Source organism: Erinaceus europaeus, chromosome 16 (assembly GCF_950295315.1).
Source record: "Erinaceus europaeus chromosome 16, mEriEur2.1, whole genome shotgun sequence".
NCBI lineage: Eukaryota > Metazoa > Chordata > Mammalia > Eulipotyphla > Erinaceidae > Erinaceus > Erinaceus europaeus.
In genome coordinates, this window is record NC_080177.1 from 9,613,856 (window position 1) to 9,634,988 (window position 21,133).

A 21,133-nucleotide genomic window follows, 5' to 3' on the forward strand; every position below is an offset into this window, starting at 1 on the left:
TATCCTATCCAACAAGATCAATAACAACAATAATAATAACCACAATGATAAAAGGAAAAAAAATATAGCCTGCAGGAGCAGTGGATTCGTAGTGCAGGCACCAGTTACCCATGTAACAGTACAACCCCCACTAGGCACCAAGCCCCAGCAATAATCCTGGAGGCAAAAAAAAAAAAAAAAAAAAAAAAAAGAAAGTGGGAGAGATAGTGTAGTTATATAAAAAGATTCTCATGCCTGAGACTCCGAAGTCCCAGGTTCAATCCCCTGCAACAACATAAGCCAGTGCTGAGCAGTGCTCTCGTAAAAAACAAAACAAAAACAGAAAAAAACAAAAACAAACAAAAAAACCCACTTATCCAATGACATTCAGATGACCCACAGATAGGAAGAGATGCTCATCAGGCCCAGAAGGTGGAACAGTGAGTCAGGTGCTGAATTCAGAAGCTTGAGGCCCTGAGTTTGATTCCTAGTACCCCCGTGCCAGAGTAAGACTCCGGTGTATCTCCTTCTCTCCATCTTCTGTTAATAAAATGTTGTTAGGTTTTGCCTTTAAAGAAAAAATTCTCATCACTTAATACAAATTAGGGCCATAGTGAAATACCACCTCACACAGGTGAGAATGCCTCAAACCAACAAATCAAGCAAGGACAAGTCTTGCTGAGGATATGAGACTATATTATAGTTTGGAACAAAATGGATGGAACTAGCAGTGACTATGAGAAGTGAACTAGGTAATGAGGTGAAGGGCAACTACCAGGTGGTTTCACCTGTAAGTGAATGAAAACATGATAATCAACCAGTCTCTTAAAAGCAAGGTTATATATGGATTGGTCATTGTGACCAGATCAATGTGATGAGCCAAGATTAGCAGTAACCTAAGCCTGAATTTACCCAACAATTAGTGGTTTAGTATTATGAGTCCAGGGTTCATAGTGAGAGTTAGGTTGTGTGAGGAGAGGGAAATTCTGGGGCAGAGCAACACTCAAGAGACTTAGCACAGTTCTCCTGTAGATTAGAAATTAAAGCCTGACTGTATGCGATCCATCACCACTTATGGCGAAAGACCTAAAGCATTTATCCTATGCCAGCAAATCAAGGGTGCCATCCTGGTATACAAAACAAAGGACAAAGAGTACATTTTATAATGCAAATTTCAAGTACAGACTTCAAGAAACTGAACGTCTCTTTTAAAATAATAACTATTATTATTATTATTGGCTCCAGGGTTATTGCTGGGGCTCGGTGCCTCCACTATGAATCCACTGCTCCTGGAGACCTTCCCCCCTTCTTTTGTTACCCTTGTTGTTACTATAATTGTTATTGCTGTCATCGTTGTTGGATAGGACAGAAGAGAGGTCTAGAGAGGAGGGGAAGATAGAGAGGGGGAGAGAAAGACAGACACCCGTAGACCTGCTTCACTGCTTGTGAGGCAACCCCCCTGCAGGTGGGGAACCAGGGGCTCAAACGGGGATCCTTACACTGGTCCCTGTGCTTTGCGCTATGCGCGCTTAATCCACTGCACTACCACCTGGCCCCTTCAAATTATTTTTGTCATCATCATCATTTTGCCGCCAGGGTTATTGCTGGGGCTCGATGCTGGCACTACAAATCCACTGCTCCTGGTGGCCTTTTTTTTTTTTTTTTCCACTCACAGCAATTTTATTTACTCCCAATTATGCAAAACTGGGTAGATCTGACAATGGAAAACTATGCAACAATTAAAAGGAATAAACTATTAATAGTTATAACATCATGGCATTATGCTGAGTAAAAAAAAAAGTAAGAGAAGACTATAAACTGAACTGTATGACTTCATTTATGTGACATTCTGAAAAGTGCAAGTCTAAGGAACAAGCAAAAAAAACATGGTTGTCAAAGATTAGAAGAGAGATCTGACTGCATAAAATGGACTTTGCAAAACATTTTGAAAGGCGATGGAATTGTTCTATGTTCTGATTGTGAGGGCAGACTCACGACTACATTAAGACTCACTTGTGCACATCACACACAAAGGTCAATTATACTACATATTAAAATTACAACATAATGTGTCTTCCATAATTACTAGTAAAATGTGAAAAGATATGGCAAGGATGTTTACTGCAACACAGAGCCACAAATTAGAAAACACACAAATAGAAACATGGCTAACAAATGATGGCTCATAAATATAATTTCTATGATGGAACACTGTCAATTTGCATGGACTTATGTCCTTGATAGATTAAGTGCAGAAAACAAGATGCAAAACAGTATGAATGACCTCAATTTTAGCAAAATACAGAGGAAAGTCTAGAAGTCACATAGCAACAGAGTTAGCACTGACTAATGTGATTGCCAGACTTGGGTTATCAAGGTGGGGTCAGAAAGAAGATATTCAGGGTAGGAGAAATAGCATAATGGTTATGCAAATAGACTCTCATGCTTGAGGTTCTTAGGTCCCAGGTTCAATACCCCATACCACCATAAGCCAGAGCTGAGCAGTGCTCTGGTAAAAAAGGAAGGAAGGTAAGGAGGGAGAGAGGGAAGAAGGGAGGGGGGGAGGAGGGAAGGAAGGAGAGAGAGAGAGAGAGAAGGAGGGAGGGAGAGAGAGAGAGAGAGATATTCACTGTTCTCTATTCTTTGATGGTGGCCTTTTTTTTTTTTTTTTTTTTTTTTGCAATAGGATAGAGAGAGATGGGGAAGATAGGGAGAGAGAAAGATAAGTCACCTGCAGACTGGCTTCACTGCTTGTGAAGCGACCCCCACCCCTTGTAGGTGAGGAGCCAGGGACTCAAACAGGGATCCTTCCTCAGGTCCTTACACTTTGTACTAAGTGTACTTAACCCAGTGCACCACTGCCCAACCCCCTAACCTAACACTTTTTTTTTTCTTTTTACCTTTATTTATTGACTAGATAAAGACAACCAGAAATTGAGAGGAAGGGGGAGACAGGGAGAGAACCAGAGACACCTGCTTCACCACTTACGAAACTTTCCCCTGCAGGTGAGGACCAGAAGCTCCAACCTGGGTCCTTGCACACTGTAATGGGTGCACTCAACCAGGTGTGCCACCAGCCAGGCCCCTAACCTAGCACCTCTCTATAGCACAATTTCATCGAAAAATTCTCAAATTCTAGTAAAACACCTATGAAAAAAAAATTCAGTACATTCCTAATTCTCTTAGAGGGAGAATCTTGAAAGACTGCATTCTTACCATTAGAGGAAGGGCTCCTAATTGTAGGTGGTGAAGTCGAGGAGGTGCGTGGTAATGGGCCAAGTGAGGATGCAAAGCACCAGGGGTGTAAGTAGCTGCAGTCACGCCGGCTTCAATTCCCAGTTCCCTGACAGAAGAAGAGAGAAGTACAGCCCTTAGCAGTCTATATATACAGTGTCTTTACTAGCAAGACAAAGAGGGGCATACTAACTTTTCCAAAGAAATCAAAAGTTTCCTTTAACTTACATAGCAAAGAAAAAGATGACTAAACTCAAAAGATTTAATTCATAACTTCAGGTGCATTTTGGAAATTAAATCTCAAAAAGCCATTTAGTGACTGTGAGGAACAGGGTATGTATGCCTGCTTCACATGTCATTAAGAAAGGAAGTAGACTGAGCGGGCTCTACCTGAAATTGGGTTCTACCTGAAGAGCTGACAGAGTTGGTTTGTTTTATTTACTTATTTACTTTTGGTTTATAGAAATGTCAAGAGGAGCTGGTGGTGCTGCTAAGTGTATACATTACCACACACAACTCCCCAGGTTTGAACCCCGCTCCCCACCTGCAGGGGGGACGCTTCAGAAGCAGTGTGACAGGTCTTGCAGGTGTCTGTCTTTCTCTCTCCCTCCCTCTCAATTTCCTTCACTCCTATCAGTAGCGGTAGTGGTAGTAGGAGTAAATTAAAATGTTAGAGATGCTCCTGGAATTTTTTGTTTGTTGGATAGGGTCTCTGGATTGTGGACATCGGGGTAATTAGGAAAGTAACTATTTCTTTTTTTTATTGTTGCAGTTATTGATGTCATCGTTGTTAGATAGGACAGAGAAATGGAGAGAGAAGGGGAAAACAGAGAGGGGAAGAGAAAGACACCTGCAGACCTACTTTACCACCTGTGAAGCGACTCCCCTGCAGGTGGGGAGCCGGGGGCTCGAACCAGGATCCTCAGGCTGGTCCTTGTGCTCTGCGCCATGTGCGCTTAACCCGCTGCGCTACCACCCGACTCCCGGAAAGTAAGTATTTCTAAACCCTGTAACGTTTTAGGATAAAATTACTAACAAATCTTCACTTATTTATTCTGACTTTGTTCTTCCTCAATTCATTGTGAATGGGGATCTATGACCACCCACAGATGATGGATTTCAGGAAGAAAATTAATGCAAATCTAGAAAAGATCCGAAGTCTAGGAGGCTCTCCTTGTCAAAAGGCTGGCTATCTACTGTCAGTGGTAGGGGTTAATTAAGAGTGGTAAAGTGTATGGGGGAGCTTAAATAACTAAGTGTGAAAAGCACGATCCCTTAGGGAGATAACTTTGATGGTAGAAACTTGTGAAAAAGTTGAGTTCTTGTTAGACATGGTTCCCTCATTCCAGAACTCAAGCTTCTTTTCTCTTCCAGTCTCTCACAGTAACTTGTCCGGCAATAGTGCCTTCCGGCTAAGCTGGAATTCAGTTCCCCCACACTGCCCCTCAGTGTGGCATTCCACTACAAAGCATCCTTTCCGGCAATGTTACCACAAGCTGCTGAGCACAGCTTTGAAGTAAACAAGATACTGACCAGGCAGATCTTTCTGGAGCTTGTCGAGGATGTGAGGACATAGTCTGAGGCACATGAATATGATGCCCGTGACCATAGTTTGGGTGCATCCTATGTGGATGGGGTGGGGGGCGTTCATGTGCCCGCCTGGAAACACAGAACACAAAAAGACCACTGGAAATAAGTGAATAATTGGTTATTTCTTAAGGTAGTAAAACAACAACAACAACAACAACAACAACTCTCTATATATATACTAGTCATAAAGTTAATGCTATAAAATATATAATAATATAAAACTATCTAATTACTAGTAATAAATCACAAAGTTATAACTTCACACATTCTCACTGCACATTGATTACAATCGGCCTCCAATTCAAATATCATCTAAGGGGAAAGTAAACTGTAACATGATCTAATTTACCTTTAAAGCAGCTATTTTACATAGAATAATATGAATTGGATTAAAATTTGAAAGATTAGCTACCCCAGCAAATTACTTGGGCACAAGAAGTTACTGTATATAAACAAACGTGAGGCAGGAAAACAGACCCAACTTTGTTGTGTTTCGTGTTTATATAACAGATCCATTTTAATGGGCAAAATTTAAGAAGTTTTATTAGCCTGTGCATTTTCACGCACTTGTAAAAACACCCGTAAGACTGACATTAGCTCTATAGTCTTTGTCCTATGACCCAGCTGATGATATTTTCTCTTTCTAAAACCAATCAAATTTACAAAAGCAAAGGGTCATAATGTACATACACAAATGTCACACAAAGAAAAAAAAGAAAGCCCAACCCCAGGGATTCACTTTTATAGTCTGATTTTCTATTGGTTTCTAGATACTGGAAGATATGAATATTAAATAGGCAACTGTTTAAAGAATGAGCTACTCCATTAGAAGGGGAACAACAGCCATAGGTCTGGGATATAACCCTAAGTCATCTAACAAAACAAAGCAGTTATATGGTGCTAGATCATTCCTTAGCATACCGAGTTTTGCAAACACTCTGTAAAGTGCTAAGCAGCATGTATCTTTGAGCTCTGAGGAAACCATTCAGCCAAGACTATTTGTAAAAAGAGTAAGCTGGGGCTGGGTGGTGGCGCACCTGGTTGAGCGCACTTGTTACAATGCGCAAGGACCCAGGTTTGAGTCCCCGGTCCCCATCTGTAGGGCATAATAGTCACAAGTGGTGAAGCAGGGCTGCAGGTGTCTGTCTGTCTCTCTTTCTCTCTATCCCACCCTTCCCTCTCGATTTCTGGTTGTTTCTATCCAATAAATTAAAAAAAAAAAAGATTAAAAAAATTTTTTAAAGAATTTGAAAAAAAAAAAAGAGTAAGTATAGCTGTTTTGCTGTTAAACAAAAATAGCTAGGTAGAATTAGACCACTAGACTTTGCTGCCCAGAATTAGAAAATCAGATCCTTAATTTTCAAAGGCAAACTTGAAGAGTACAGTATTCCAATATTTACATCTATCTATGTGAGAGGACAGACTAGATTTCCATTGTATACAAATACACATGCTGACTTTCAGTGCTGCACACCTAAAACTTATATGTCGCAAAGCAATGTTACTTCAAGAAAAAGCTACCAGAATTTTTGTTTTCAGGCTGTTTGTTTAGCAGGGTACAGATAAATTCTAGCTTATCTGATGCAGGGAACTGAACCTGGGACTCTGTGGAGTCTCATCCATGAAAGTGTTTATGCAGAGGCTGTGTGGTGGCACACCTGGTTTAGCGCACGTGACAGTGCTCAAGGACTGTCAAGACTCCAGTCCCCACCTACAGGGGGAAAGCTTTCTGAGTGGTGAAGCAGGACTGCAGGTGTCTCTCTGTCTCTCTGCCTCTGTCTAGATTTCTGGCCGTCTCTATCCAATAAATAAATAAATAAATAAATAAATAAAATTTAAAAAAAAGAAAGTGTTTATGCGTAACTGCTATGCTATCTCCCCCCAAACGTATTTCAATTCATTAAAAATGTTTTTTAAAAAAACTTTTTTCAAGGTCAGGTTTTTTTTTTTTTTTTTTTTTTTTGCCTCCAGGGTTATCACTGGGGCTCAGTGCCTGCATTACTAATCCACTGCTCCTGGAGGCCACTTTTTCCATTTTGTTGCCCTTGTTGTTGCGCTTGTTGTTATTGTTGTCATAGCTGTTGTTGGATAGGACAGAGAGAAATCAAGAGAGATGGGGAAGGCAGAGAGGAGGAAAGATAGACAGACACCTGTAGACCTGCTTCACCACTTGCAAAGCGACCTCCTGCAGGTAAGGAGCTGGGGGCTCGAGCCGGGATCCTTATGCTGGCCTTTGCACTTTGCGCCATGTGTGCTTAACCCGCTGTGCTACCGCCCACCTCCTTCGAGGTCAGTTTTTCAACAACTGTTCCCCTTTGTTCAGAAACAAAATAAATCAAATTAATTTTGGCTAATTCTAATTTGTAACATCAATTTTAACATGGATGTTTACTAAGGAATATGAAGAAACAGATATGCAAGAGACTGCTTTGAAAAATAAAAAGACCCTGCCTGGGTCGTAGTCTAAAAGTGGTTTGGTTTCACTAAATAACCCGATACACTTGTTTCATCAACATCTGCACCTCAAAGTGAGACAGAAAGACTCGGTTCATAAAGAATCCATTTCCAAGGGAACTGAGCACCTAACAGTTCTAAAGACCAATGGAAATAGAGAAGGAATGGCTATCCCTTTAAAAGCAGAAAACATACGTTGGATGTTGCATCATCCTCCTCCTCTGGACTTCCATCCTCTGCATCACCTCGTGAGGATGCAGTCTCTGGGCTGACGGCGCCGTGGCTGGAATATGGTGTGAGATCGGCTGATGGGCCGGAGGAAGATGCTGAGGGATCGGTGCCGCCGTGCTGCCTAGATGGGATGGAGGTGGGGGGGCCACGGGGTGAGACGATGCATGAGAAGATATCTGAGAATGGAAAGCATGTATGGGATGAGGAATCACATAATCCACTTGAGGCGGAGGCGGAGGCTGAGTCTGAGTCTGAGGAGGAGGGTTCCCATGCGAGTGGGGGCAGGCAGAGGGTTGATGGTGAAGTGGTCTCGTCAAAGAAGCATCTGTAAGAAAACCAGAGTGTGGTGAGGCTGCGAGTAGCCCACTCATGTTTTTGCCCCACCATAGCTGCTCTAAACACATCAGGCCATATTTGAGCTTCATGACTAATGCATCGCTACTCAGTCTCCTCAGATCTGCTTTGCAATCTGTTTTCTTCTAGGAATCATCACAGGAACCTCCTCGTGTCAACACAAACAGATTTACAGCTTTGTGCTATAGGGTGTTCCGATGTTTACTGAAGAAACTATCACTGGAAGGGGGTGCCGTAGATCCAGTACCGGATTCTCAAGCCTGAAGTCAAGTTTGAACCGCAGCACTGCATGTGCCAGAGTGATGGTCTGGTTCTCCCCCCACCCCTCCACTCTACTCAGAGATAAATTCCCAGAAGGTGGTAGTAGTTCTGAATCTGAGAGGTGAAAACTCAGGTACCAGTTCAGGGTGGGTATCTTTCCCAAAATGTCACCATCAACACAAGAGTGTGCAAATACCTACACATTAACACTAAATCAAAAAAATTATCAGGCAGAGGGAGGGTGGACAGCAGAATGGTCGTGCAAACAGATTCTCATTCCTGAGGCTCCAAAGTGTCAGGTTCAAGTAACTGCACCATCATAAGCCAGAACTGAACAGTGCTCTGGTTAAAACACAACAAACCAATCTAAAGGGTTCAGGCAGTGGCATACCCAGTAGAGCATACAAGTTACCATGCCTAATGACCCAGGTTCAAGCCCCAGTTCCCACCTGCAGGGAGGAAGAAGCACTGCGGGTCTCTCTCTTTCTCTCCCCTTATTTCTGTCTCTATGAGAAAAAAGAAAAAAGGCCCTCCAGGAGACGTGGAGTCACTGTGGAGGTACTGAGTCTAAGGAGCACCCAGGGGGAGGGGAGGAATAAGCAGTCTGAGAAAAAATTTGTATTTATATTTCTTTCAAGACTTTTAAAAAATATTTATTTTCCCTTTTGTTGCCCTTGTTGTTTTATTGTTGTAGTTATTACTGTTGTCATTGACGTCATTATAGTTGGATAGGACAGAGAGAAATGGAGAGAGGAGGGGAAGACAGAGAGGGGGAGAGAAAGACAGACACCTGCAGACCTGCTTCACCGCTTGTGAAGTGACTCCCCTGCAGGTGGGGAGCCGGGGACTTGAATCAGGATCCTTACGCCGGTCCTTGCGCTCTGCGCCACGTGCGCTTAACCCGCTGTGCTGCTGCCCGACTCCCTTCTTTCAAGACTTATCTGTTCCCATTCCTAGCTTACATTTCATTTTTCCCCTTTAAGTGCTGTTTATATAGAAGAAAACTTTGTCAAAAGGTTTAAATGCTTCTTCTAACCTGTTGCTTTTATTATGCTATACATAATTTTTCTTTTTTATACACTCAAATGTGTAAAACTATGTTTGCAAATACATAAATCTTATTTTCTTGAGGGCTGGGTGGTAGTGCAGTGGGTTAAGTGCAAGGAAAGGCGTAAGGATCCCAGTTCAAGCCCCCAGCTCCCACCTGCAGGGAGGTCGCCTCATAAGCAGCGAAGCAGATCTCAGGGGTCTAGCTCTCCCCGTCTTCCTCTCTCAATTTCTTTGTCCTATATTACAACAGCAATAACAATAACAAGGGCAATAAAAATGGGCCGTGGGGGGGGGGGAATGGCTTCCAGGAGCAGTGGATTCGTTGTGCAGGCACCAAGGCCCATGGATAACATTTGAGGCAATATGTCCTGTACTGTTGTTCAGCCCTTTATTAAGAGAGAAAGAAAGAAAGGAAGGAAGGGAGGGAGGGAGGGAGGGAGGAAGGAAGGAAGGAACTATCTGGGTGGTGGGTAGATAGCATAATGGTTATGCAAAGAGACTCTGATGCCTGAGGCTGCGACATCCCAGTCCCAGGTTCAATGCCCTGCACCACCATAAACCAGAGCTGAACAGTGCTCTGGGGGGGGGGGGGGGGGAACGACAAAACTTTGTCTGAACACTATGTAAATTTTTAGATTTTTTGCTTTTATGAGGAGGCGGTGGGAGAGAGGAGAGCCCTAGTCAGCTTAAGGTGAGTGAGTCCTGATCTCTGGCACCTCAGGCATGCAGATTCCGGTGTGCTGCTAGCTGTAATAGCTCTCTGGAAAGATATTTTTCTTATGTGGACACACATACACGTCCCCCCAAGCACCACTCTGGCCTATTGCTGCTACTTGTGGTCTCAGGGACTGACCGCATGTGAGTTCCAGGCCCTCTTGCTGAGGCGACTCACCTCTGTAGCAGTATCAACACTTGAAATCATTTCTATTTTGTGTGTTCTTGGCAATAAAAAAATAAACAACCCATCATACTGTCTTCTAAAGGCTGAGTCTATCATGACTAAGCAGTCTCACTTCTAGGGATCATTATGTCACAGGTTCAACTACAGTTTAAATGAGCCCTAAGAGAGGGTTGGTTTAATATAAAATGGAATCTGATGGCATAAAAAATTATGAGGGAGGGGGCCTGGCAGTAATACAGCGGGTTAAGTGCATACGGTGTGAAGCACAAGGATCCCAGTTTGAGCCCCCAGCTCCCCATCTGCAAGGGGGGTCGCTTCACAGGTGGTGAAGCAGATCTGCAGGTGTCTTTCTCTCCCCCTCTCTGTCTTCCCCTCCTCTCTCCATTTCTCTCTGTCCTATGCAACAATGACAGCAATAACAACAACAATAAAAAACAAGGGCAACAAAATGGAAAAGACGGCCTCCAGGAGCAGTGGCTTCACAGTGCAGGCACCAAGCCTCAGCAATAATCCTAGAGGCAAAAAAAAAAAATTATACTAGTCCAGGAGGTGGCACAGTAGCTAAGGCACTAGACTCTCAAGCATGAGGTCGCAAGTTCAATCCCCAGCAGCACATGTACCAGAGGATGTCTGGTTCATTTTCTCTCTCCTATCTTTCTCATTAATAAATAAATAAAACCTTTAAAAATATATTTAAAAAATAAAATAAAATGAGGGAGATTTTCATGTGTCAATATGGAACATATTTAAAATTTAAAATAGTAATAACAAGAAATTCAGCGAGCTAATTCACTGGCCTGCTTTCTGAGTTTCATGTTACTACTATTTGTATAATTCTGTGTGGGTCTGTTTCGTTTTTTGGTAAGAAGAAAGAACTTTAAAACCACAAGAGTGGCAGAAGAAATCAAAGGGGACATATACGTAAAATTATCCCTTGCATGTACTCAGGACAAAAAGCGAACGTCCTGGACTAGGTGGCAGTGCAGACAGTTGAGCAAACATGTTACCATGCTCAAGGCCCTGGGCTCAAGCCCTCAGTAACATTACACTAGGTAAAGCAGCATCCCCCCTCCCTTTCAATTTGTCTCTAGAAAAATCATCATCATCATCATCATCAAGCAAATAAAATAAATGCAATGGCTAAATATGTTTTAAATACAATGAATTTCCTGGGCAGGGGTAGATAGCACAATGGTTATGCAGAGACTCTCATACCTGAGGCTCCACAGACCCAGGTTCAATCCCCTGCACCACCATAAACCAGAGCTGAATAGTGCTCTGGTAAAAAATAAAATTATTAAAATAAATTTCCTTTTTAACATTCTTTTTTCCACTCCTGGCACAAACTTTTAGTCCTTTTAGTTAAATTATTGAAGTTGCCATTTGATTACTCGACTGTGGTTAATCAATTAATTAGTTAGTTAGTTTTGCCAGACCACATCTAAGCTCCTGCTTATGGTGGTACCAGGGACCCAACCTGGAACCTTTGGTGTCCCAGACGTGAAAGGCATCTTATGTTGCCAGGACGGCATCTCTCCCCAGCCCCAGAGTATGATTTAACAAGGCACTTACACAATCTAAAGGCATTTATTATTTCTTTCACATCTCACAGAATTCAATTTTTAAGAAAGCCATGTCTGATTCTAAGTTTTCTGTCGGGGAATTATAACATGTCTCACGCCTCGGGGTTCTTAGTTAAAAGTATTTAACTGTGCCCTAGAAGCAACTACTAAACTTTCAAACTTCTTGTAACTCCTAAAGCATACTCTAAATTCTTTAAAACTTCATTTAAGGGCTGGCAAAATCGCTCACTTGGATAGTGTGCTCTGTGGTGTGCGTGACCCAGGGCAGAGCCCAGCCCTCACAGCACTGAAGGGAGCGCCAGCGCTGTGGGCACCTCCACCGTCTCTAAAAAACAAACTCCCTGCATCTTACAGGAATCCACTGTGCTACTCAATGAACTTCAGTTTTGTAAAATGGGCAAAAGGTCATACTTTTTATTTTCCTGCCCCAATGAATCAGCTTGTGCTCCTTTGATCTTAGGAAACTGTGAGGTATGAAGAGATGGATGAAATGAGAAAAGTACACCCTACTCTTAAGGTCAAGGAGATATTTACACCTGATGAACTAGAATTACTGAAAGTCTACTCCATGGGGAACACACAATGCTTCACTTATCTGCCTTCTAAACAAATTTCTACTTACAAGGAGGTGGCATATAATGCCGACATGATGAGAGCGAGGCCTGTGGAGGGGGCTGGGGCTGGGACTGTGCAACCATGCCTGATCCATAACCATCGATTGACAATGGCTGACTGGGGGCAGCAGCAGTTGCTTGATGGCCAAATATTGCAGTTCGAGAAGAAGAAACAGGGCAGCAGGGGTCAAATGCAGATGCTCCGTGGAAACCACCACTTCCGTGACTTCGGATGCCACTGTTGCTCAGGTCTACTGGCAATGCCTGCTGTGGGAAGAGGAGCTAGATTTTATCTGCCTGAAGTCAGGCCAAAACATTGCTTCATGATATAAAAGCACTCCTAAGGCAATCTAGAAAAACATAATCTTTGAATTATAAAGTTGAAAACTGAGTAATTTTCACTGTGAAGAACTACTGAACACCACGGAAACGCTATGGGACTCTTAGATTGTGAAGGTGTAGTTATTATATATTGAAAATCTAAAATCAGCATTCAAAACCCAAGCATAAAATCTTGTTACAAGATGAAGAACAGTTAATGTTATTCTAAGGTACACTTCTTTCATTATCTAGACTTAAGAAACTTTAATTTTTTATTATCTTTTATTCATTTATTGGATATATAGTCAGAAATCAAGAGGGAAGAGAGAGATAGAGGGGAAGACAGGCAGAGACACTTGCAGCCTTGCTTCACCGCTTGCAAAGCTCTCCCCATGCAGGTGGGGGCTGCAGGCTTGAACCCAGGTCCTTGTGTACTATAACATGTGTGCTCAACCAGGTGCGCCACCATCTGGCCCCCCCCCCACCCGGAAGAAACTTTAAAATCATACTTCCAGTACTCTCCTTTACCCCCCACATTCTCATTAGTGATCTAGGATTCCTTTAGGAAAAGGCATATGCAATCACACCTCTGAAAACACGACTGCACTCGGCCAGCACCTCCCTGCCCCACTCCTCGATGGGCTCACGCAGGTGCGTGATATAGGTGACTACAGCAAGGGGACTTGCCAAAACAGTGGTGATCAAACTGCCTCTTGGATTTCCTGATGAGATACCGGAAGCTGAGAGGTTAGAAAGGGGAAAAGCTAGGGTGAGGCTGAAGTAGAGGCCTAGGCTACCCCACAGTGCTCATCCTACTGGTCTGTACTTTCAACGGGCCCCAGACTCTGAGACAGAAAAAAGACATGAAGGAAACTGGGCAGCAGTCCTGCAGGTGGCAGAGGGCAGAGCACCAGACTTTCAAGCACGAGGCCTTGAGTTCGATCACCCAGTTGATGCTTCGACCTCTCTCCTCCTCCTCCTAACTAATAAATCAATCTAAAGGGAGAGGAGAAAACAATCTGCTAAAAAAGGGGGGGGGGGAGATGGTGGTACAGGAACAGTGTGAAGGTGAGAAGAAGGCCTCTTTTCTTCTGTGATGTTAGGCTTCTATAATCAAATAAATGAACTCTTTCTTTTGAGTTGGCAAACAGTATGTGTATCTTCAATTCTGGTACCTAATTTTTAAGAATGATTTTGTGAGACTGTGAATTTATGGTTCAAGTCCTTTCTCTGTCTGTTTAGGTTAAAATTTTGCAAGGACTAGAGTATTAATAACCAAATGTTCCCTAGCAGTCAGTGAGAACTGTGTAGTAAGTAGATTGAAGCTCTTCCTAGAAGGAGTCAAGGATAGAGTTAATATTTTAAAGAACAGAAAAGGGGGAAGACAACAGGAAATGCTCTTCTTCACAACTTCAACAGTTCTTATTCTAGAAAGAAAAGAGGAGTATCAGGTAAGATGGGGGCAGCAACACAAAATATTATTTTACACAGACTGCAAGTAATCCATAACATGAATCAAACTAAGAACTACGGGAACTTCCCTGTTGGCCAGCCTTACTCTTCCCAATCTTTCTCTAACTACTCATAACGGGGCACACGATCAAGTCAGAAACGATCAGTGTCTCTCTCTCCATTCCCTAACTTTTGGCTGTAGCACACAGATCTCAAATGCAGACCACCGGAGGCTCTCTCTCGAGCATGTGGCTGATTCCAGAGATCTCCCAAATGTCTGAGTCTGCCTCACTCTACATCAGTGTAGAGACAGGTGAACAGGTTACCTTTACTTTACGTTCAATGAACACGTGAGACTCTCCTAGAAAGAACTTACTCGGCTTGAAAGAACCTGCCACATACAACTGCTGGCTCACTTCAGCCATGCTGTTCTATTACTTCAGCAAGAATATTCTGTGAACACAAGTTCCACCCTTTGGCAGCTCTTGCACAAATGAGGGAGGAACTGGTAGATCCACTTTTTCATCACTCTTTCTTACTATACTTATAAGTCCCTACCTTTTTCTCCCAAATTCCTGAAATTTTGCCTTTTTATTTTTGTAATTGCCACCAGGTTTATCTCTGGGGCTCAGTGCCTGCATGACGAATCCACTCTTGTCAGAGGACATTTGTCCCTTTTCTTTCTCTCACAGGACAGAGAGAGTAGACAGAGGTAAGACTTATAGCACTGATTCACTGCTGGTGAAGCTTCCCAGCTGTGGGTGGAAATGGGGGCAGGGCGACAGGGGAGGGCTTGCACCCAGATCCTTGCACGATAACAGGTGCGCTCAATTGATCACACCACTGCCCAGCCCTGAAGTTTTGCTGTTAGTAGGATCTTTCATTCAGTCCACTGAAAAGTTCTCCTTAATGTTTCCACAGCCCCAAAATGAGCAATATTAACACTTAGAACTTTTACCATACCCTCCACACATCTAAGGCTTCCCCCTACCCTCCCCCTTTGTGAATGGAGCTTCTAGAGTTCTAAAATAAGGAGGAAAACCTAAGAGGATTTCCTAGTTTCTCATTAGTTTAGTCGACTGTCCAAACGTTATTTTCAGTCCAGTTCTAAGACTTTGCTTGAACAAAAGCCCCAAGGTCAGATTCACCTGCATTTAATTAAAAGCATCAAAATATACCTCAGAATAAAAACAGTGACTTTTAGGTAAAATCATACTTCTAACAGTTTTCTATATCCTTGGTCCTATTCGTTTTATGAAGTAATTTAGATCACCAGAAAATTCTAGAAACTTAACTAGCCACTCTTGCAGTGGTACCAAGAGTAACAACAACATTTAAATTCTACATACCTGATCATGGTAGCTGGTACCAGAACTACTACTTGCTCCACAAGGTGCTTGTACTTGTGGAGGTCTTTCCACAGGGCAAGTAGGCTCACTAAAGGAGGGGGAGGCGGGGACAACCGGGTGGGGGGTGTGATGGTGGTGGTGGTGATGCTGAAAGTGGTGGCTATGCTGCTGAAAGCAACTTGTGTGTGGATGTCCTAGTGCGTGGTGACTCTGTGATGACCCTCCACACGGCGAGTGCTGGGGACAGCAGGAAGGTAACCGTGGCATTGCAGGGGGGCCAGTTTCCGTGACCGCACTAGGTGCACTTCTCCGCGAGTCATCTTGAAACCAAAAACAAATAATAATGATAAAAATAAAAACGCATAAAATAAGTGATGGAACATCACTGTGTACTATGTATAAGTAAGTCAACAAAGCATTAAGATGTGTCTAGTAAGTTCTTATTTCTGTTACTAAGATATGATAGTAACACATCCTTAACATAAATTTATTTGGGGCGATGGTCGTCCTTGGGTCTCCCTGAAAGCCTAAATTCTTATTTATCATGAAGTTTAAAATGTGGCTACAGGCCCATCTTGTCCTAGATTATAACAGATGATTAGTCATGAAGCACATTTAAAGTTCTCCAAAACATCACGTGAGTCCTTCCTTTACATGCAGTGAAGCAAAGGCTCTTCCCCTAAGATCCATCAGCCTTCCCCCGACACACCACCACCAATCAGTCCGACGTACTACACACTACTAGACATTCTTACATTTTTACATTCTGGCCACGTCTTACTAACTTCCCATGTCTCTTCCTTTTCTCTGCTCTCTAAACTCAGCTCCAGTAGAACCTAAGAAATAGTAAGACTTTTAACATTTGGAAAACTGAATATATCTTATAAGAATTTAGTGACTTAACGCTGACTAGTAGGGAAGCAAGAGTCAGATGGATCTGGGTTCTCACGTTAAGTCTGTCTAGTTCTGAGCAGTGAGACATTAGGAAGGTTATTTAACCTCGTTCTTACCTATTAAAAGTAGGCAATAATTGCCTTGCATCACTGTTGTTAGAAAAGATGATACTCTTCAAGGAATGAAACATCTGAGTCCTGACTATGTTCTCTGCCACATGCCCAGAATTACTTTGCAGATAAGTCTTTCCAGGCCAAAAGAACTGCAAACATGCCCCCAGAAAACCTATCTCAAGTGATTCAAACTCATCCAAAAAAAATGGAATCCTTTAAATAAAACAAGGGCAAAAAAGGAAATAAATATTTTTTAAAATGGAACCCTTTCCTCAAAATACATTGCTGGAAAAATTATATAAAACATCAAGCTTAAGATAGGACAAAAAAAATAATAAGTTAATCAATAAAAAGAATGGAGAGACAACAGCATGCTTTTCCCCTCCCCTGTTCATTCCTGAGGCATCTTCTCAGAGATTTTTGAATTCAGGAGCACCACTGCTCTAGTCTCTCTCTTAAATAATTTTATTTATCTATTTATTGGATAGAGACAGAGAGAAACTGAGAGGGAAGGGGAAAGATAGAAAGGGACAGAGATAGAGAGAGACCTACAGCACCACTTCACTGGTTGTGATGGTTTCCCCTGCAAATGGGATGGGGATTTGAACCCGGGTCCTTGTGCACTGTAATGTGTGCGCTTAACCAGGAGCACCACCACCCACCCACCCACCCCCCTTTTATTGTCACTAGGGTTATTGCTGAGACTCAGGGCTAGCACACCATGAATCTTCAGCTCCTGGTGGTCATTTCTTTCTTTCTACTTTATTTTGACAGAGAGAAAAGGGAGGGAAGGGGAGACAGAGAGGGAGAGAGAGAGATAAGCATCTGCAGACCTGCTTTACTGCTCATCAAGTGTCCTCACTGCAGGTGGGGAGCAGGGGCTCAAACCCAGAGCCTTGTACATGGTGATAGGTATGTGGCACTGCCGGCCCTTGGCTCATTTCCAGAATAACTAATACCAGGGATATAACAATTAAGAATCAGAATTCTGGGAGTAGGGTGGTGGTGCAGCGGGTTAAGCGCACATGGAGCAAAACACAAGCACTGGCGTAAGGATCCTGGTTCGAGCCCTTGGCTCCCCACCTACAGGGGAGTCGCTTTACAAGCGGTGAAGCAGGTCTGTAGGTGTCTGTCTTTCTCCTCCCCCCCCATCTCCCCTCCTCTCTCCATTTCTCTCTGTCCTATCCAACAACAACGAGATCAATAACAACAATAAGAACCACAACAATGTTAAGCAACAAGGGCTACAAAAGGGAAAATTAAAAAAAAAATTAAAAAGAATCAGAATTTTTCTGATTACTTAGATAATACAAAACTCCAGTTTAAACAGTGAGTGGAAGTCATGGGTTCACACAGACAAATCTGGGAGAGGGTGTTTCTGACTCTGGCTGGAGATCTGCTGCAATCAAGTCTCTGTAATTCCCTGGCTCTGCCCTCTCTTTCATGTCCTATCCTGCCTTCAGTAGTTCTTCTGGGGCAAGGGGTGTGATCTAGACCTTGGTGAGCAGCATCTCTAGTCCTAATCGCTACAGACCCTGCAGCCCCACAAGATGCTAGTCTAGTCTATGTGGCTCATTTCTTAATGTGAGCATTAGTATGCCACAGTATCTGAACTCCGATGGGAGGAAAAAAAGAAAAAACACAAATGTTTAACTAACCTCCCCATATGACCTGGGATTTGTATTAACTTGTCAGCACCAGTTGAACAGCTCAATATTGCAACTAATTAACAACAAAAAATGAGTCAATAAATTGTTTACTTTTATGACCTAAATTACAGCAGATTCAGTCAGTTCTATAGTTCTGCTGTTCATCCATCTGCATTCAACTCTGCTGAGTATCCTGGCCTGACATACAACCAGTCTATCAGGAGTTGATCATGACCTACAGCCTATCTTAGACTGAAGCAAACACTAAGTAATTCTTTTCAACATGCCGTGGCATTTGTAGCACAACTCATTAGTACAGTTTCTTTACTTACTACAACAGCTCAGGTTTTTTTTTAATTAGTGATTTAATACTGACTTACAAAATTATAAGATTAACAAGAGTATAATCCCACACCCCCCCACCCCCCCAGAGTTCTCTGTCCCATCCACTCCATGGGAAACTGCATTTGTTCTCACAAGATCACAGAGATAGGCTGATTATTATCTCTACAACTATATATACATATATATATATATATATATATATATATATATATATATATATATCCCTTTTTCTATGGTCCTGCCTTCTCTTCCTTTCTAAGTCACACCTACAACTTCTGAGTGTCCCCCACCCCACTCCTCCTTTCTTCCTGTCCTGATGGAATTGGTGTTCAGAGCCCTCTGGTCATTTTCCCCTAATACTATCCCTCTGGGAACATTTCAGAGTTCTAATCTCAGGCACCATGTAAAAATGCTGTATAAGTGAATGTCATTTATTGTTTGTTAATGGGGGGGAGGTAAAAAACCAGTAGGACACTAAATCCATTCAGTGGATTTAAAAAAAAAAAAAGATCTTCATGGTTTCATTCAACATTGATACTTTAATTTTCCCAGTCCAGTAACTGGAGGATTATGTGGCATATTCTCTGACTCAGGAGATCTATGCTAGGCCCGTGACTGCTTTCTGTTCTGAAAGCACTTCCTGACTGTGGAAGGAAGGCAGAAAAGGGAAGGGGAGGGGAGGAAAGGGGAGGGGAAGGGAGGGGAGGAAAGGGGAGGGGAAGGGAGGGAAGGGGAGGGGAGGAAAGGGGAGGGGAGGGGAGGGAAGGGGAGGGAAGGGAAGGGAGAGAGGGAAGGGAGGGAGGGAGGAAGGAAAGAGAAAGTCTCTTCCCAGAAGAGAACTGCTAAAGGCAAGATAGGGCAGGATAGGGCAGGGAGGGAGGGAGGGGAGGGAGCGAATAAGAGGAGGAAGAAGCACAATGTGTTTAAGCTGAGAGCACATTTAAAGGGGTGAGATCTGGGGCCGGGCGGGCGGTAGCGCAGCAGATTAAGCACACGTGGCAGAAAGAAAGCACAAGGCCCGGCATAAGGATCCCGGTTCGAGCCCCTGACTCCCCACCTGTAGGGGAAGTCGCTTCACAGGCGGTGAAGCAGGTCTGCAGGTGAAAAATAAGTAAATAAATAAAGGAGTCAGATCATTTAACAGCCTGCAGGGGGAAGTCTTCATGAGCGAGCTGTGAAGCAGGTCTGCAGGTGTCTATCCTTCTCTTTCTCAATTCCTGTCCGGCCCATCAAAGAAGGAAAGGAAAGGAAAGGAAAGGGGAGGGGAGGGGAGGGGAGGGGAGGGGAGGGAGGGGAGGAGAGTGGAGAGAAGAGAGCAGAAAATGAAGGGGAGAGCTGCTGAGGGCAGTGAACTCCTTGTGCGGGCACTGAGCCCCAGCAATAGCCTGACGGCAAGTAAGAGAAATACGGGGGTCGGGCGGCAGCGCAGCAGTTAAGCGCAGGTGGCGCAAAGCGCAAGGACCGGAATAAGGATCCTGGTTCGAGCCCCCAGCTCCCCACCTGCAGGGAGTCACGGCACAGGCGGTGAAAAACAGGTCTGCAGGTGTCTGTCTTTCTCTTCCCCTCTCTGCCTTCCCCTCCCCTTTCCATTTCTCTCTGTCCTATCCAACAACAACATCAATAATAACTACAACAGTAAAACAACAAGGGCAACAAAAGGGAATAAATAAATATATATTTTTTAATGAAAGAACTAAGTGCCAAAAGCAGACAAGACTTGAACTCTGGTATCCAGGGACTCACCAAGTATGAAGACCCCTCTGGGCCACAAGATACATTTTTTTTCAACTTAAAAAATGAAAATTAGGTAAGTGACAATTGCTGGTGACATATTAAATGTTGACAACCAGAGGGGAGGTAGCACTTTTGGCAATTTGTGGGTAGAAGTCAGAGATGTGGCTTCCTATCCAGATCGACCTCCCACCTAGTGAACTGCCCATTCCACAGACAGCAATGTCCAAGGCTGAGAAATCCTGGCATAAAAAAAGAGTGTAAACTCTGAGTCAAACTTGCTATGTTTGGACTCCTGCTTCACTATCAGATAATCTTGAGCAAGTTACTTCATCTATAAAATAAGACAAGTAATAGAAAATCTGCCTCATAGGTTACAAGAAAGAAAAAAAAAAAACCAACAGGGACATGTCTGTCATCAATCAATATCCTAAGTTTAACAAATGTACACTATTATCATCAGTGAGAAAATGAGGTCTACTGGAGCAGAAACCTCAGCGTTTATTCCCAGTGTCTAGCCCGGCCCCTGGTACAAAGCATGTAACCAGTGAATACTTGCTAAGTAAATGAGTAAGGGGTATTTGCATAAAGAAGTCAGATTCAAGCAGGCTGAGTTTAAGGTGACTGCAGTAGTATCATCCAGAAGAGAAGTTCAACAGCCAGTTAGGTATGGATGCTTAAAGCAAGGAAAGGGCTCTAGAAACACAAAACAGGAAGTCATCAGTATACTGCTGGTGGGAAGTGGTGACAACTGTAGTTAGCAAACTGAGTCAGAAGAGTCCTGAGAGAAAACTGAGAGAATAGATAAGATCACTATCGGGTTGTTCAGCATCATGGGTCTTGGTTTCGAAGAGAGTTAGAAGCAAGTTAAAGAAAGGCGTTTAGGATGAGCAGACACAAAGTGTACGTCTGCTGTAAGTGTACAAGTGCACAAACTATAGGAATGGAACTTGTGAAGACACTACAGACCGGAGGACAACAAGGTAAAGGCCACAAGAAGGTAGGAGGCAGAGCACAGACAAAAAGAC

General features: G+C 43.1%; 1 protein-coding gene across 12 annotated transcripts in view; it reads right to left on the reverse strand.

Annotated features, from left to right (window-relative positions):
• Positions 1-21,133, reverse strand: part of RNF111 (ring finger protein 111) — a 91,862-nt gene that overhangs the window by 7,683 nt on the left and 63,046 nt on the right. For 6 of the 12 annotated variants that reach the window (XM_060174431.1, XM_060174430.1, XM_060174427.1 and 3 more), the window contains 5 exons: positions 15,374-15,693; positions 12,260-12,518; positions 7,453-7,813; positions 4,747-4,899; positions 3,196-3,322 (listed from right to left, as the gene is read on the reverse strand). In XM_060174431.1, the coding sequence (XP_060030414.1) occupies positions 3,196-3,322; positions 4,747-4,899; positions 7,453-7,813; positions 12,260-12,518; positions 15,374-15,693 (1,220 nt within the window). The remainder of the gene's footprint in view (positions 1-3,195; positions 3,323-4,746; positions 4,900-7,452; positions 7,814-12,259; positions 12,519-15,373; positions 15,694-21,133) is intronic. The other 6 variants (XM_060174433.1, XM_060174432.1, XM_060174428.1 and 3 more) reach the window with 3 other exon arrangements.